This window comes from Gobio gobio (genome assembly GCF_949357685.1).
Source record: "Gobio gobio genome assembly, chromosome: 7".
NCBI classification, from domain to species: Eukaryota; Metazoa; Chordata; class Actinopteri; order Cypriniformes; family Gobionidae; genus Gobio; species Gobio gobio.
Genome location: NC_137103.1, coordinates 9,218,694 through 9,236,987, shown reverse-complemented (window position 1 = coordinate 9,236,987; position 18,294 = coordinate 9,218,694). Strand labels below are relative to the sequence as shown.

Below are 18,294 nucleotides of genomic sequence, written 5' to 3'. Positions count from 1 at the left end.
TGTATGTAAATGAGTGCCCACATAAACACAGGCACCACTCTTCTGCATAATGGTAACCACAAAATCAAAGAAACTTCTCTAAATGTCCAACATAACTGAACATTAAACACTAACATTGACTAACCACATATTTCCCTTTACTGAAAAACAAATAAAATAACACTTTAATCCCTAAATTCACTCTCCAAATGCAGTCCCTTGCAAAGCATGCTGGGAACTACAGATCCACTGTCCAGTTTGTTTGTTTCACTCAGCAATGTTAAGTTGACCGAACAAACACTTATCAAGTAAAGCTGACAATACTCATTTTTAGTAGAATCAACTCAATACATTTAAGTTCACGTAGTTACACAAGTTTTTAAGTAATGTGAACAAGGAGGATTTGAGTGCAACTAACAAGAGTGAAAGTTTTTTTTTTTTTGAGTGCAGAGCTTGTAATAAAACAAGAATCAACATCGGCTTGGCTTTAGGAGATGGTGTGAACTGAAGGATTTGAAAATGTTGTCACGCAGAGATGGTGTTTCTATTACTCAACAGGTGAGTAAGGTATTTTATTGAGCAGATAAACTGCCATATGTATCTCTCTAACAGAGTTCACTGTAAAGCTCGTTTGATTATGGTTGTTGTAGTGCTGTGCTGGAAGTTATTTTCAAGGAAGTAGCGTGTCTATCAATGTGTAAAGCTACAGTAACGTCTTCAGCTAGTCAGTTTGAGATCCTTTCCATCTAAACTGGTTATCTCTTAAGCATTGAACGTTTTATGAGCAGTAGGAGATCCATATTCATCCGCACAGTCCCGCAGAGCCAAAGCACAACCAAAACAACAATTCGCCAGATTTCACCTCAGCCCAGTCTCATCTGGGCCTCATTGTTGTCACGTAAACAGCTGTCACTTGCACTCAATGTGGTGCTCACTTCAATTACGCAAACATAGGATGGTTCGGGCCCAAAATTACAATGTAAAAACAGACCTGCTGGGACAAGGGGTGGAATTAAATGCAAATTCGGACCAAAAAAAGCGAACAAAGTGTGAAGAGAGCCTTGCGTGAAGAGCTGAAGGAGCTGACGGATGCTGGGGTCCACAGGGCGGCTGCTTCTCGCAATGCCATTCCCTCTCCAGTAATTTACAGCTAACGAACTTTCCTCTGCATTTTAATAAGGCTCTACGGAGCCAGCAACAGCAATGAGAAGTTAACATTCCGACTCTCATAAACGCCCACGTGCAGCGGAGACACAGTCCTGATGTAGCCTCTCTCTCTCTCTTTTAATCTCTCTCACGTGGTACATTTGAGGCTCTTGTGCTTTAGGCTGAGAGAGTCTGATCAAACATCTTCTCTCATACTCTCGATCACACCCCGAAGATCACACATGATTAACGGCACTGCGAGCTGCTGTCTGAGGAAATGCCAGAATCAAAGGGATGAATGAGAGCGTGTGAATGTGTGTAAGTGAGATCTGCTCGTGTGTTGTGTGTTGCGTTCGTGTGCGTCTGGGTGAGCAGCGGAGATGCATCTCTCTCTCCCATTTGGCCTCGAGCTGTTTCAAAGCATGGCAGAGGACAAATCATCCTTACATAATGGCTCCGGCTGTACCTTTAGAGAAGCCAACACAGAGGATAAAATCACTGAATAGCACACATAAAATACCCTCTGGATGACAGTAATATATAATACTGATGCTATATAATTTCACAGCAGTGTAATTTTTTTTTTTGTGCATTGTTTTCAGTCTGGATATAATCATCTTCTGTTTCTAAACAATATTTTACAAGTGTATGTGTTCATATAATCACAAGAGTGATGTGTACCATTGAAAACTAGGTTTACTCTTTAGCACAAAATTTTAAAGAGTGCTAAATTTATATATTTTAAAAGAATATACTTCAGGTCAAACTGACTGTAATGTTTAGGTGTTAGGATACTTAAATGTATGTTAATTGCAATTAAATGAAAATGTATTGCAGTTTAAATGTATTAAATGCAGATAGCTGAACATTAGAGTGTTTTTTGGAGTTAGGAGATATCAAACTCAAGAGAGAGATGGATGCATAACAACACAACACTTTATTGAACAGAATCCAAAGAAGGTGAGTATAGACAATGAATGATGAGCAATGCAAGTCTACCTTGTCGTAGACCAGACAATGAGTGTGACTGAGCTGTGTGCTTAAATACTGTGGTGATGAGCTTGCTGATCAGGTGCAGGTGATGAGCAGGAGGAATTCTGGGAATTGTAGTGGTATGGCTGGACTATGTGTGTGTGAATGAAGTATGGTGTGTATAAGGGAGCAGCAGACAGGGGAAATGTGACATTACCCCTCTAGGAAGCTATGATTGGCCTCCTTGGCCGCGACGAGGGAGCTATGATCGTCCTCCTTGGCCATGACGAAGGAGCTATGATTGTCCTCCTTGGCTGTGACGAGTAAGCTATGATCGGCCTCAGTGGCCGTGATGAGGAAGCTATGATCGGCCTCAGTGGCTGTGATGAGGGAGCTATGAATGGCCTCAGTGGCCATGATGGGGAAGCTATGATCGGCCTCATTGGCCAAGACGAGGAAGCTATGAATGGCCTCCATGGCCATGATGAGGAAGCTATGATCGGCCCCAGTGGCTGTGACGAGGGAGCTATGATTGGCCTCAGTGGCTGTGATGAGGGAGCTATGATTGGCCTCAGTGGCTGTGATGAGGGAGCTATGATTGGCCTCCATGGCCATGATGGGGAAGCTATGATCGGCCTCAGTGGCTGTGACGAGTAAGCTATGATCGGTCTCAGTAGCCGTGACGAGGAAGCTATGATCGTCCTCCTTGGCCGTGACGAGGAAGCTATGATCGGCCTCAGTTGCCGTGACAAAGGAGCTATGATCGGCCTCAGTTGCCGTGACAAAGGAGCTATGATCGGCCTCAGTTGCCGTGACGAGGAAGCTATGATCGGCCTCAGTGGCCGTGACGAGGGAGCTATGATTGTCCTCCTTGGCTGTGATGAGAAAGCTATGATCGGCCTCAGTGGCTGTGATGAGGAAGCTATGATCGGCCTCAGTGGCCATGATGAGGAAGCTATGATCGGCCTCAGTGGCCATGATGAGGAAGCTATGATCGGCCTCAGTGGCCGTGATGAGGAAGCTATGATCGGCCTCAGTGGCCATGATGAGGAAGCTATGATCGGCCTCAGTGGCCGTGATGAGGAAGCTATGATCGGCCTCAGTGGCCATGATGAGGAAGCTATGATCGGCCTCAGTGGCCATGATGAGGAAGCTATGATCGGCCTCAGTGGCCGTGATGAGGAAGCTATGATCGGCCTCAGTGGCCATGATGAGGAAGCTATGATCGGCCTCAGTGGCCGTGATGAGGGAGCTATGATCGCCCTCAGTGGCCGTGACGAGGGAGCTATGATCGGCCTCAGTGGCCGTGATGAGGGAGCTATGATCGCCCTCAGTGGCCGTGATGAGGAAGCTATGATCGGCCTCAGTGGCCGTGATGAGGAAGCTATGATCGGCCTCAGTGGCCGTGACAAGGAAGCTATGATCGGCCTCAGTGGCCATGATGAGGAAGCTATGATCGGCCTCAGTGGCCATGATGAGGGAGCTATGATCGCCCTCAGTGGCCGTGACGAGGGAGCTATGATCGGCCTCCATGGCCGAGACGAGGAAGCTATGATCGACCTCATTGGCCGTGACGAGGGAGCTATGATTGTCCTCCTTGGCCGAGATGAGGAAGCTATGATCGTCCTCCATGGCCATGATGAGGAAGCTATGATCGGTCTCAGTGGCTGTGACGAGGAAGCTATGCTTGTCCTCCATGGCTATGACGAGGGAGCTATGATTGTCCTCCATGGCCATGATGGGGAAGCTATGATTGGCCTCAGTGGCTGTGACGAGGAAGCTATGATCGGCCTCAGTGGCCATGGGCGCTATGATCGTCCTCCCGGGCCGAGACGGGGAAGCTATGATCGGCCTCCATGGCCATGATGAGGAAACTATGATCGGCCTCAGTGGCCGTGATGAGGGAGCTATGATCGTCCTCCTTGGCTATGATGAGGAAACTATGATCGGCCTCAGTGTCCGTGATGAGGGAGCTATGATCGGCCTCCATGGCCATGATGAGGAAACTATGATCAGCCTCAGTGTCCGTGATGAGGGAGCTATGATCGTCCTCCTTGGCTATGATGAGGAAACTATGATCGGCCTCAGTGTCCGTGATGAGGGAGCTATGATCGGCCTCCATGGCCATGATGAGGAAACTATGATCGGCCTCAGTGTCCGTGATGAGGGAGCTATGATTGGCCTCAGTGTCCGTGATGAGGGAGCTATGATCGTCCTCCTTGGCTATGACGAGGGAGCTATGATCGGCCTCAGTGGCTGAGATGAGGGAGCTATGATCGGCCTCCATGGCCATGATGAGGAAACTATGATCAGCCTCAGTGGCCGTGACAAGGGAGCCATGATCAGCCTCAGTGGCCGTGATGAGGGAGCTATGATTGTCCTCCTTGGCTATGACGAGGGAGCTATGATTGTCCTCCTTGGCTATGACGAGGGAGCTATGATCGGCCTCAGTGGCTGTGATGAGGGAGCTATGATCGGCCTCCATGGCCGAGACGAGGGAGCTATGATCGGCCTCAGTGGCTGTGATGAGGGAGCTATGATCAGTTCCTGAACTGAAGGAAGTAGAGGAATCTTGGTTGAGCTCATGGGCTCGAGTGGATTCTGGGCTGAGCTCTGGCAGGCAGCCAACTTGGGAAAGGGAGAGGAGCAGGTCAGCGGAGTGAATTGGATATAATTCTGTGTGGTACTTGAATGGAGCCAAGCTTGTTGGATTCGTTCTGTGTTGGTCTGGTCTTCTGTTAGGAGATATCAAACTCAAGAGAGAGATGGATGAATAACAATACAGCGCTTTATTGAACATTGTCCAAAGAAGGCGAGTATAGACAACAAACGATGAGCAGTGCAAGTATAATGCTTCAGGACTTAGATTTGCAGGTGATGATAGAGGATGTAACTTCAAATGGTAAGTATTTCCACACACAACTATTGGTTGCCATTAGAGTGACTGGATAACAAACAATGTTTTTGTCTTACAGGGATAGATAGTCTTGGTCTTCAGTTGGCTGAACGTCTGATGCATATGGCACACAAAATTGGTTACTCTTCAGTTTCGTCATCTTCATGAGATCAATTCTACAGGATTTCAGGGAGACGTGTGTTGAATTCTTTAACAGTCCGCCTTGGAAAAAAGTTGTGATGCCAAACACCCTCATGGAACAATAAGGCTGTTGTGTTTACAACTGTGACAATGAGCACTTATCAGGTCAACTAAACGCTGGATTTTCAAAAGTATGTGAAGTTCACGGCATAAACTCTTTAAATGCGTCCCAGAGTTTTACACACCGGTCTGTTATTGTAGGGGCGTCGACGTTACATTTTTAGGCACAGAACAAAATTAACTGTGATTGGTTGTTTTACGTGTCAGTTAGATGGCCTCTGGGCGGTCCTTGGCCAATGAAAGCTGCTATGGAGTCCAGACCTTCTGCCATCAGTCTGAAGGTCTGGCTATGCAAGACTAGGATAGCGGGAACACTGGAGGGACGCTGGAGCTGGAGAACAGATGTGGGAACAAGGAAACAGGAACAGGAGGAAATCACAGGAGGTAAATATCTCTGGGAAAGTATAGACAGGTAAGTAATCCGTAGTCCTTGTCGTAGACTAAACAATGTGCGTGACTAAGGTGTGTGCTTAAATACTGTGGTGATGAGTGTGTTAATCAGGTACAGATGATGGCTGAGTAAGTGCAGGTGATGAGCAGGAGGAATGCTGGGAATTGTAGTTTTGAGTGATATGGCTGAATTATGTATGTGTGTGAATGGAGTGTATGAGGGAACAGCAGACAGAGGAACTGTGACAGTATTATTTCATAATTACTTCTATTGTCTTTAAAGTATAATATTGAACAATACACCACATTTGAACATATAATCAGATACTTTACATGTGCTTTAGTATGTTAGTCGACACATCAAAATAAGCGAATATCAAAATAAAACTATTTTAAATGCATTTTAAAGTAAAACTTTTCATTTGAAAGTGCACTTTTTAAAAGCATACTGTGTGTAAAGAAACAGTCATTAAAGGAGTTATGAACTGGCTTTTTAAAAAATGTTATACTGTTGTCTGAGGTCAATTTATGACGTTTGCGTGGTTTTTACATTCAAAAACATCATAATGAATAAGTAATAGGTTATTTTCTGCCCTGGTTTTGAGGCTCTCTCATGAAACGTCTGTTTTGATGGGCGTGCCTCACTGAAGACTTGGAAGTAAATGCCCACGGCTAGGATTGGATAAGCTTTGTATATTTAATGAGCTTCTGCTCCCCTGTCAGTACATGTGAGAATTGTTTTGAAAGCGTGTGGGAAAACGGCAACCGGAATTAATCGCCCACAGGGCTCACAAAATGTCTTTATCAAACAAACACAATGATTTATCTCTCATCCACCCGCGATTGATTGGAATGTAATTTTTGTATTACTTGGCCCGCCCGATCGGTGGATATAACCACGAACCATACATACACACACACACGCGTGTGCCCTCAAGAAAGGAATGTTATTTCACTATTTAAGATAGCCCGTCGGCAGGCCGGTGATACGTTTTGGTAGCCCGTCTGGAAAATACATAGCCCCGGGACGTTGGGCTTTGCAAGCACTGGCCCATACATGTCCGAGTCTGATCCTGAATCGCAATGAACCAACAACACCACAAATAAAGGATTCTCCAGCCTGTGACAGCGTGCTAATGTTCAGTTAGACACGTACACATAATCAATCGATATCAAACGATCTGTAACAATGCAATACTGTCACATATAAAGCATTTATTTTACTCACATTAGTGTGTCGCTTCATTCATTCATGTAATCTCATCCTGTCTGCAAATCCAGTCTCTTGTTTACAAATGAATCCGCGGTGAAATGAAAGAACAAACGTGCAATGTCTTCCCCATGTGAGCTGGATATTCATTAAAAATAAAGTTCATCCATGCATTCATAATATTGGAATCCGAATGAAGTTTATACAGCATGTTTATTGCTTAGAAGTTTGATCCGGTTTAGCTCTATGTAGGCCTATGTCATCTCAGGCACGAGTCGGTGGGTGGGGCTACAGAATCAGGCGTACATATTTATCTGTTGAGGCGGCGTTTCAGCATATGATGACGTCAAGGGTCGACATATTCTGAGATCTCTCGTTTTCTGGGCCTGGTGTCAATAAAAGCTTTTCTTTGACTAACAAGGAAGTTTTCAGCTCCGAAACTTACAGGATATTCTTATATCATGGTGAACTTTTATATATCAAAGGCTCAAGGGAAAGTTGATTTCTCAATACATCACCCATTTAAAGTGTACACTTTTTAAGTACACTTAAGTAGCCTTTTAATTCATTAATATTACATTATTTGCAAGTTTGCGTCCCATTAGAGTGAATGAAGTCTAGTTTTGGGTTAAGCACCCGTGTACACCCGTGTGCTCCAGAGACAGGATGGGGCAGAGTGAATCATGTGCACACCACAAAACGTATCTGACCCATTTGAATTCTACACAGAATAGTCTACATTAAAAAGCTCAAAGCATCCTTGGCATTTTAAACAGCACTGATGCAGAAATGAGAAGACAACACTATGTCATGCACACAACACTAAGCGGAGAGCAGGCCCAGGTACGTTTACGGATGAGTAAATGGATAACCTCAACTTACGGAGGTAAGACATAGCATCTCCGAACATAACTCTAAACATATTTCACACAATATTATAACATAAAACATTAATTATTTTATTTTACTTTGATTTGTTTATTCTCATCTCACATTACAGTGTTGCATTCAATAGCTTTTTCAATAGCAACAGAACATATTATTTTCAATAATTTAAATACATCCGTGACACATCAATCTCAGTTTACAAGAAAGCAAAATGGCTGTACATAACAAATAAACATAAACATAAAATGCATGTTTTAGCTGTTTTAAATGTTCACTGAGAGGCCAAATTTTGCCTTGTTTTAGCCTAGACTTCAGGGCTGTGTTTGGACGGTAATTAGACGTCTTTTAAATGCAAAATTGCTTGCTGGGTTATGTCGATTAGCATTGCATTTTATTACTTAATTATTATGGAAATACCCGAGAAGACTTACATACATCAATCAGGCATGTCATTATAACATATATTTGTTTATTTTGTGTATTTGTGTTGGTTCCTAATATTGTGTTGGTCCCCCTTTTACTGCCCAAACAGCCCTGACCCGTCGAGGCATGGACTCCTCTAGACCCTGAAGGTGTGCTGTGGTATCTGGCACCAAGATGTTAGCAGCAGATCCTTTACATCATGCAAGTTGCGAGGTGGGGCCTCCATGGATTGGATTTGTTTGTTCAGCTCATCCCACAGATGCTCGATTGGATTGAGATCTGGGGAATTTGGAGGCCAAGTCAACGCCTCAAACTCGCTGTTGTGCTCCTCAAACCATTCCTGAAGCATTTGTGCTTTGTGGCGGCGCATTATCTGCTGAAAGAGCCACAGCCACCAGGGAATACCGTTTCCATGAAAGGCTGGACATGGTCTCACCAATGCTGAGGTGGTGCGTGTCAAAGTAACATCCACATGATGGAGGACCCAAGGTTTCCCAGCAGAACATTGGCCAAAGCATCACTGCCTCCGCCACACGCCTTCTTCCCATAATGCACCTGTGCCATGTGTTCCCCAGGTAAGCCACACACACACACCCGGCCATCCACGTGATGTAGAAGAACACGTGATCATCAGACCAGGCCTCCTTCTTCCATTGCTCCGTGGTCCAGTTCTGATGCTCAGTGCCACTGTTGGTGCTTTGGGCGGGGTCAGGGGTCAGGGGTCAGCATGGGCACTGGTCAGCGGCTGTGCCGCCCCATACACAACAAACTGAGATGCTCTGTGTATTCTGAGCCCTTTCTATCAGAACCAGCATTAACTTCTTGAGCAGTTTGAGCTCCAGTAGCTCGTCTGTTTGATCAGACCACACGGGCATCAATGAGCCTCGGCCGCCCATGACCCTGTGGCCGGTTCTCCACTGGTCCTCCATGACCCTGTGGCCGGTTCTCCACTGGTCCTCCATGACCCTGTGGCCGGTTCTCCACTGGTCCTCCATGACCCTGTGGCCGGTACTCCACTGGTCCTTCATGACCCTGTGGCCGGTTCTCCACTGGTCCTCCATGACCCTGTGGCCGGTTCTCCACTGGTCCTCCATGACCCTGTGGCCGGTTCTCCACTGGTCCTCCATGACCCTGTGGCCGGTTCTCCACTGGTCCTTCATGACCCTGTGGCCGGTTCTCCACTGGTCCTCCATGACCCTGTGGCCGGTTCTCCACTGGTCCTTCATGACCCTGTGGCCGGTTCTCCACTGGTCCTTCATGACCCTGTGGCCGGTTCTCCACTGGTCCTTCATGACCCTGTGGCCGGTTCTCCACTGGTCCTTCATGACCCTGTGGCCGGTTCTCCACTGGTCCTTCATGACCCTGTGGCCGGTTCTCCACTGGTCCTCCATGACCCTGTGGCCGGTTCTCCACTGGTCCTTCATGACCCTGTGGCCGGTTCTCCACTGGTCCTTCATGACCCTGTGGCCGGTTCTCCACTGGTCCTCCATGACCCTGTGGCCGGTTCTCCACTGGTCCTTCATGACCCTGTGGCCGGTTCTCCACTGGTCCTTCATGACCCTGTGGCCGGTTCTCCACTGGTCCTTCATGACCCTGTGGCCGGTTCTCCACTGGTCCTCCATGACCCTGTGGCCGGTTCTCCACTGGTCCTTCATGACCCTGTGGCCGGTTCTCCACTGGTCCTTCATGACCCTGTGGCCGGTTCTCCACTGGTCCTTCATGACCCTGTGGCCGGTTCTCCACTGGTCCTTCATGACCCTGTGGCCGGTTCTCCACTGGTCCTCCATGACCCTGTGGCCGGTTCTCCACTGGTCCTTCATGACCCTGTGGCCGGTTCTCCACTGGTCCTCCATGACCCTGTGGCCGGTTCTCCACTGGTCCTTCATGACCCTGTGGCCGGTTCTCCACTGGTCCTCCATGACCCTGTGGCCGGTTCTCCACTGGTCCTCCATGACCCTGTGGCCGGTTCTCCACTGGTCCTCCATGACCCTGTGGCCGGTTCTCCACTGGTCCTTCATGACCCTGTGGCCGGTTCTCCACTGGTCATTCCTTCATGACCCTGTGGCCGGTTCTCCACTGGTCCTTCATGACCCTGTGGCCGGTTCTCCACTGGTCCTTCATGACCCTGTGGCCGGTTCTCCAGTGGTCCTTCATGACCCTGTGGCCGGTTCTCCACTGGTCCTTCATGACCCTGTGGCCGGTTCTCCACTGGTCCTCCATGACCCTGTGGCCGGTTCTCCACTGGTCCTTCATGACCCTGTGGCCGGTTCTCCACTGGTTCTTCCTCAGAGCACTTTTGATAGAGACTGACCACTGCAGGCCGGGAACATCCCACAAGAGCTGCAGTTTTGGAGATGCTCTGATCCAGTCGTCTAGACGTCACAATCTGGCCCTTGTCAAACTCGCTCAAATCCTTACGCTTGCCCATTTTTCCTGCTTCTAACACATCAACTTTGAGGAACATTTTTTCACTGGATTCATTGAAGTTTTTATATGTGAGATCAGAACTCAGTAGAGCTCTGTTTAAATAGCATTTGAGCTTGACAATAATGTGTGTTTTTAATATCTCAGAGCACTTTGTCAGATGTAAAGTGATTGTATGTGATGCTTTGTCCCTCGGATGCTGTGGGTGGCTTGAGAGATGGTGATGGTGTGTGATCTCCCCAGACAGAGCTCTGCTGGAACATTAGACAGCTGCAGAGAATGAGATGATATGTGTGACTGAACACACACACTGTAGTGTGAAAGCACCCATATGGCAACTGAGATCTCCAAACCTGTGCGCTTCGTTGTCATCGGCTACACAAAAGAGCCACAAACAACAGAGCTATCTGCTGAACCTTACACAAAGGAACATGTTTGCTCTTATTCCTGGGATCCTCAATGGGTGTGTGCTTGCAGACCTGTGTGTGTGTGTGTGTGTGTAGTAATGTAGTGTGTGTTGGTCTAAGAGCTGAGCTCAGGCTTTTGAGACACCACTAGTGCTGAGTAGCGGACATACTGGAGCGCTGCAGATAACAGACATCACACAATAACCCTGACCTGCTGTACACACTGCAGCCCCGGTGCACAATTACAGCTGCGTTCGCTAATTGAAATAAAGCTGGAATCAAATAAAATACAACACATTAACACCCGCCAAATGTGTGTGTATTTCAGCATTGGCGCGTAACGCAGTCACTCCTACTAGCCACTTTGGTGGGTTGAATTTGATATATAGCCTAAATATGCATTTTTCAGTTGTAGTCTTAAAAAGGCATATGAAATAATAAACTAGTCCAATGTAGTGTCATCAAATATATCGATTTTTCTCACACTGAAATATCTGAACACTTCACTACTCCTTTTCCTCCAAATAGACACAATATGAGCATCTCTTTCTCTCTCTCTCATCTCTCTGACAGCGAGTGACACACAAACCCACCTCCTCTCACTCACTCACTTCATTTGCTCCGGATGAATATTGTTGCTGTTACAAGGCTTGAATTTCAGTGTTCGGTGTGTGTATTGCGCCTGATTTTGTTCTGCGGAACATAAAGCCGCCTCTCAGCACTAAATTGAGTTCTTTTTTCGCTGCTTATTGCATTTAAACAGTCAAACAAACACAAAATACTGTCAAAATGCCGGTCTTGGCGAGTATTCACATACACATTCAATGTTGATGTCAAACCCTGGAAATTGGATTTATTAAAAAAAAACATTTCTAAGTATGAATCTGTTAATATTATTTAAGGCAGCAGCTCAGTATTTTGTAGTATACAATACATATTGTTTATATTATTGTAGTTACAAAAAAAAAAATTCAATAATTTTTGCATTTTTTATTTTAACCTCCTTAGCTCTGGGACCATTTTTGGGATTTCAGCCTGGATTTGGCCGACCCAAATTAAAAAACTTCCCATACCCACATACAGTGGTCTCTAAATACACAATTTTGGTGTCATTTTACAGGAAACCCTTTAATGTTTCATAAACCACTGCTTAAAGTGATAAACATTTAAGTATATGTTGTCTGAGCTGTAATAAACCCCTCACAAAAAGAGGCGCTTTTTGATTTTTTTGGGTTATAAATTCATTTTTGAAAGTGTGTAACTCAGGACCTGTGTGCTCTAGCACCCTGCAGACTAGATTCCAGAAAATACTGGGGGGAAAAACAATTTTGTCTGTATCCTGTTGTATGCAAGATTTATTCAAATGAATCTGAAGGGAGGAATATTACCCTTTTTATGTCATGTCCGCCAACCCAAATCTCTCCAATATACAAGTCTCCCAATATACAGTGGTATAAATGCAATATCCCAGTGTCACAAAATTATTTTTTCCAGTGTTTGCTGACATATGCTGGAAACAGCCCAAACTGTCTGCAGGGTGCTAGAGCACACAGGGCCTGAGATATACACTTTCAAAAATGATTTTATAACCAACAAAATTTGGGTAGGCCAAATCCAGGCGGAAATGGTCCCAGAGTAATTTAATGTAAATAAGTTACTTTGTGTAAAACAAATGCCAAAATGGTACCACATAAGAGGTCAGAGCTCCTCCACAGACATTTAACATTTAAAGTATATTTATAGTACTTGATGATCTCCTTCCGGACCCTTATCAGGGTGGTTGGAGTTTAATAGGTTAAATAAACTCCTCTCCGAGCTGATATGGGATATGAAAAGGTAAAAGAATGAGTTCAGAAAAAGGCGCATTCAAACTCAGGTTGGTCGCGTCAAAAGCCATGATTACAACACATCTTTGCACACTAACACAGATATACATGCACAATAAAGCAGGAATACGACACAAAATAGTACAAAATTAGTACATTTAACATATTTAATTATACACCTCAGTACTTTACATGTGCTTTAGTATGTTAGTCAACACATCAAAATAAGTGTACCTCTATAAAACATGACAAAAGATGATTAAAACACAATTTAAACTACATTTGACATTATTTCAGTGCACTTTTTGTGTGTACATAAGTGTGTTAAGAAAGTCTATCTATTTCATTTCAGTTTTTAATACTTTTATGATTTAAAGTGCACTACAAAGTGCACATCCACACAAGTGCACTTCTTTTTCACAAGCGACACACGCTCAACCTACACTGCAAATACATACACACACGCCATACATTAATACTTCAACACTCAAATGCTGTATAAAATACGACACAGATCACAAAACGCTGCAAGTGGTATTAAAAATGATGATGCTACACTGTATATTAAAATATGCTACGACCTCTAATGAGCTCTAATTCAATATCTAATTACCGCCTCATCTTTAGGTTGCATAATATGGAGATGCAGTTTGTGCTGTGGGTGTGTCACCCTTAAAAATGGCCAAACACACAGAATCGCACACACACATATCTCTCTCAAGCTTTGTGTGTGTGTGTGTGTGTGTCAGTGTGGGGGCTACACATCAACACACATGCCGCCTGCTGCAGTTCATGGCAAACAAACACTGCCACACTGAAATGGCCTCATTAGCACTACAGCAGCACTGCCGGGTCTCAACTCCTCTCTGAGGATATATAAAGTAGAAGTATGTTTGTCTCTGCATAGTGTGTGTGTGTGTGTGTGTGTGAATGTTTAACCTGCCGTTAGTCGCACCTGTTCTCCATGTCGGCGCTGCACTTGGGTGACAGAAGCTCAAAGGACTTGGTGAACTTCACCACCTGCAGGAGACATGAAAGCAGGATTAGAGCGATGCGGCAGGCAGGCGATGAAGAGGAAGAGGAGGAAGAGGAGCGTACCGGAGATTCAATGTCCTCCAGCAGCTGGACGGAGCAGCGTTCACACTTCAGCAGGGTCTGAGCTCGATGCATGATCTTCCTCACGATCTTCTCCAAATCCGTCTGCTCCTCGAACAAATCGTTCACAACCTCCAGAAGAGCCTACACACACAGACACGCACAGAGAAATACCCAAACATAGTTGACGCAAGTGTATGAATGCAAATATTTCTAGCTAAGCAACAAGATAGAAGTGCATTTCATGCATCATTACATTCTGAGATGTGTTATATTCCCAAGTACGCATTGCGTTCTGTGTGTTTCTGCAAGGGCCCTAAAGGAATTAGTGGAATGGCTAGTTATGACTTTCAGGTCAACTGCATGTTTAAAGGGATAATTCATCCAGAAAATTAAATCTGTAATTTACTCACCCTCGTTTTCTTTCTTCAATGTAATGTCATTCACTTTTTCTCAATACTTTTGTCACTTTTTCAAAACTCTTCACACAGTGAGCACAACATCAGTCTTTGGAGCCAAACCGGGGATCGTTTATCATTGCTTGGGCACAAAATGCATTCAATGACTAAATTACACTTTATTGCCAAAAGTTTTGAGACGCCTGCCTTTACATGCACATGAACTTTAATGACATCCCATTAATAATCCGTAGTGTTTAATATGGAGTCGGCCCACCCTTTGCAGCTCTAACAGCTTCAGCTCTTCTCGGAAGGCTTTCCTCAAGGTTTAGGAGTGTGTTTATGGGGATTCTTCCTCAAGGTTTAGGAGTGTGTTTATGGGGAATCTTCCTCAAGGTTTAGGAGTGTGTTTATGGGGAATCTTCCTCAAGGTTTAGGAGTGTGTTTATGGGGAATCTTCTAGAAGTGCATCTGTGAGGTCAGGCACTGATGTTGGATGAGAAGGTCTGGCTCTCAGTCTCCGCTCTAATTCAGCCCAAAGCTGTTCTATCGGGTTGAGGTCAGGACTCTGAGCAGGCCAGTCCAGTTCCTCCACACCAAACTCACTCATCATGTCTTTATGGAGACGCTTTGTGCACTGGTCAGTCATGCTGGGACAGGAAGGGAGCAAAGTTGGGAGCATGAAATTGTCCAAAATGTCTTGGTGAAGCATTAAGAGTTCCTTTCACTGGAACTAAGGGGCCAAGCCCAACCGCTGAAAAACAACCCCACCCCATAATCCCCACTCCACTAAACTTTACACTTGGCACAATGCAGTCAGGCAAGTCCCGTTCTCCTGGCAATAGCCAGACCCAGACTCGTCCATCAGATTGGCAGTCAGAGAAGCGTGATTGGTCACTCAGAGAACACGTCTCCTCTGCTCCAGAGTCCAGTGGTGGCGCACTTTACCCCACTGCATCCCACGCTTTGCATTGCACTTGGTGATGTAAGGCTTGGAAGAGCAGCTCGGCCATGGAAACCCATTCCATGAAGCTCTACACACTATTCTTGAGCTCATCTGAAGGACACAGGAGTTTGGAGGTCTGGAGCTGTTGACTGTGAGCTCTGTGACCCTCAGCATGCGCTGACCCCGCTCTGTGATTTCACTTCGTGGCTGAGTTGCTGTTTTTCCCAATTGCTTTCACTTTGTTATAACACCCCTAACAGCTGAGCGTGGAATATTTAGTAGTGAGGAAATGTCCTGAATGGACTTATTGCAGAGGTGTCAGCTAGGGCTGCAACGACGCGTCGACGTCGTCGATGACGTCGACTACGAAAATACGTCGACGTGCGTGAAATGCGTCGACGCGTCGGCGGCACATTATTTACGTTCTAGAATGGAACAGAAGATCTAGAATAATGGCAGCTTCTGCTCCCGGGCATAGTGAAAATGATCATTTATCATATAAAGCCAGACCGCGACATTCAAAAGTGTGGGAGTACTTTAAACAGAAGCCGAATAAAACTGTGCTTTGTTCGCTCTGTAACGCCGGTTTCACACTGCACGCGGTGGCAGAGCAGAAGCTGTGCGCGTGGAGAGCGGGAGCTTTCACACTGCAGTCAGTGTTGCCAAGTCCGCTTTTTTCCGCGGAATTGGGCTACTTCTACACTGTTGCCGCGGGCTGTGTCTCATGTCCGCGGGTTGAAGCAAAAAAACACACATATTTAACCCCCCGAACGCGATGTTTACCAGAGAACCTCCCCGAAACGCGATTGGGCTTGTTTTGGGCTAGTTTTGAGTAACGAATGGGTGGGTTTTGTTGTGTAAACCTGGCAACCCTGCAGCCAGTGTTCTCTCGCGCAGCTGAACCGTGGCGCGTGTATTGCAACAGACGGTCACATTTTCCGGGGTTCTTCTCCGACCCCAGTACGGCTCGTGCTTTTATTTATTATGGGCTGCATATATCTCCTGTTAATGCGACCTGGTTCCGCTCTGTCCCAAACACATATGCAGAATAACTTGCTGTATATAGGTAGTTTACTTGATTAAAGTAACATTAAAGTTAAGATATGCCTCTAGCTATAATCATTTAAATGTGTCTTTGAAGTTTGGGCAAAAACTTCTGGCAGCTTTAGTCGTTGTTTATGCACATGTATCTTCAAAATAGACGACTGGTTATACATTAACACTATGCTGAAAGCTCCTGTATGTGAACCTTTTGCAGATAAATACAAGTGCATTTTCGTTTACTATTGACAAATCAATAAGTAAATCATACTCAACTACTATAGTAAACAACTTTTCCTAATTAGGCCTACTCTGTATACATTTTATGATGAATAGTATCATTATATATTATGTTTAAAAAGCTTCTTGTGTTCATATATTTCATTATAAAATGGCATACTATGTACACTACCCTTCCTGAAATACAATTAATATTGTCATCATTCATTGATTTCATGTTAAAATAATATATAAATTCACTACCCTCTTTGAAATACAATAATCAGTAAAAAATAATAATATGATTAATCTGGAAAAATAATCGTTAGATTAGTCGACTAATCGAAAAAATAATCGTTAGATTAGTCGACAGAAAAAATAATCGTTAGTTGCAGCTCTAGTGTCAGCTGATCACGCTTGAGTTCTCTGAGCTCCTGAGAGCGGCCCATTCTGTAACTGATGTGTGTAGAAGCGAACACACACACACACACACACACACACACACGCTCCTGAGAGCGGCCCATTCTCTCACTGTGTGTAGAAGCGAACACACACACACATACACACACACACACACACATACACACACACACACACACACACACACACGCTCCTGAGAGCGGCCCATTCTGTAACTGATGTGTGTAGAAGCGAACACACACACACACACACACACGCTCCTGAGAGCGGCCCATTCTCTCACTGTGTGTAGAAGCGAACACACACACACATACACACACACACACACATACACACACACACACACACACGCTCCTGAGAGCGGCCCATTCTGTAACTGATGTGTGTAGAAGCGAACACACACACACACACACACACACACGCTCCTGAGAGCGGCCCATTCTCTCACTGTGTGTAGAAGCGAACACACACACACACATACACACACACACACACATACACACACACACACACACACACACACACACACACACACACACACACGCTCCTGAGAGCGGCCCATTCTCTCACTGTGTGTAGAAGCGAACACACACACACATACACACACACACACACATACACACACACACACACACACACACACACACACACACACACACACACACACACACACACACGCTCCTGAGAGCGGCCCATTCTCTCACTGATGTGTGTAGAAGCGTCTGCAGGCCTAGAGCTTGATTTATACACCTGTGGCCATGAAGGGATTGAACACCCGAATTCAGTGATTTGGAGGGGCGTCCCAATACTTTTGATAATATAGTGTACATGTTAAACTTAACTGATAAACGTGTAATACAAAACTGAATCTAAAATCTAAAAAAAAATGTACTTTCAAAACAAATAGATGTATGGTAGCTGAACACCTACACCGGTGTTAGTCTTTCAATTATATTACCATTTGTACAAAAGGGAACCATTTTGTTATAATTTTGTACTGTAACGTAAACATGGACCATGTAACACAAACTACAGTGAATTATGAAGAGCAGAGAGTGTCATTTATGTTTTGTAAAGAAATTATACAAAAAAAAGCATTGTATAATGCTACCTGTTGTTATTGTTTTATGTGTGATTTTTGGGTGAAACCTTTGAATGGAAGAACGGCTTGATTTCAGACATGAATGAAGTGTTTCTGTAGTTTTAGCGATGTCTGAATGTAAAATGAACTGCTGTGCCAAGCTGAAAGTTTGAACTGTGAACTGTGTGTAGAGTTTTGAGAAAGTATTGAGAAATTGAAAGAAAAAGAAAAACTGCAGATTATTGTCACAGGTTGGTTTGCAACGCACACAC

At 45.0% G+C, this 18,294-nt stretch overlaps 1 protein-coding gene across 1 annotated transcript in view; it reads right to left on the bottom strand.

The window, feature by feature from the left end:
• Positions 1-18,294, bottom strand: part of pde11a (phosphodiesterase 11a) — a 96,314-nt gene that overhangs the window by 32,481 nt on the left and 45,539 nt on the right. Inside the window, exons 4-5 of the mRNA XM_079822451.1 lie at positions 13,921-14,061; positions 13,778-13,842 (exon numbers count right to left, since the gene is read on the bottom strand). Of these exons, the coding sequence (XP_079678577.1) occupies positions 13,778-13,842; positions 13,921-14,061 (206 nt within the window). The remainder of the gene's footprint in view (positions 1-13,777; positions 13,843-13,920; positions 14,062-18,294) is intronic.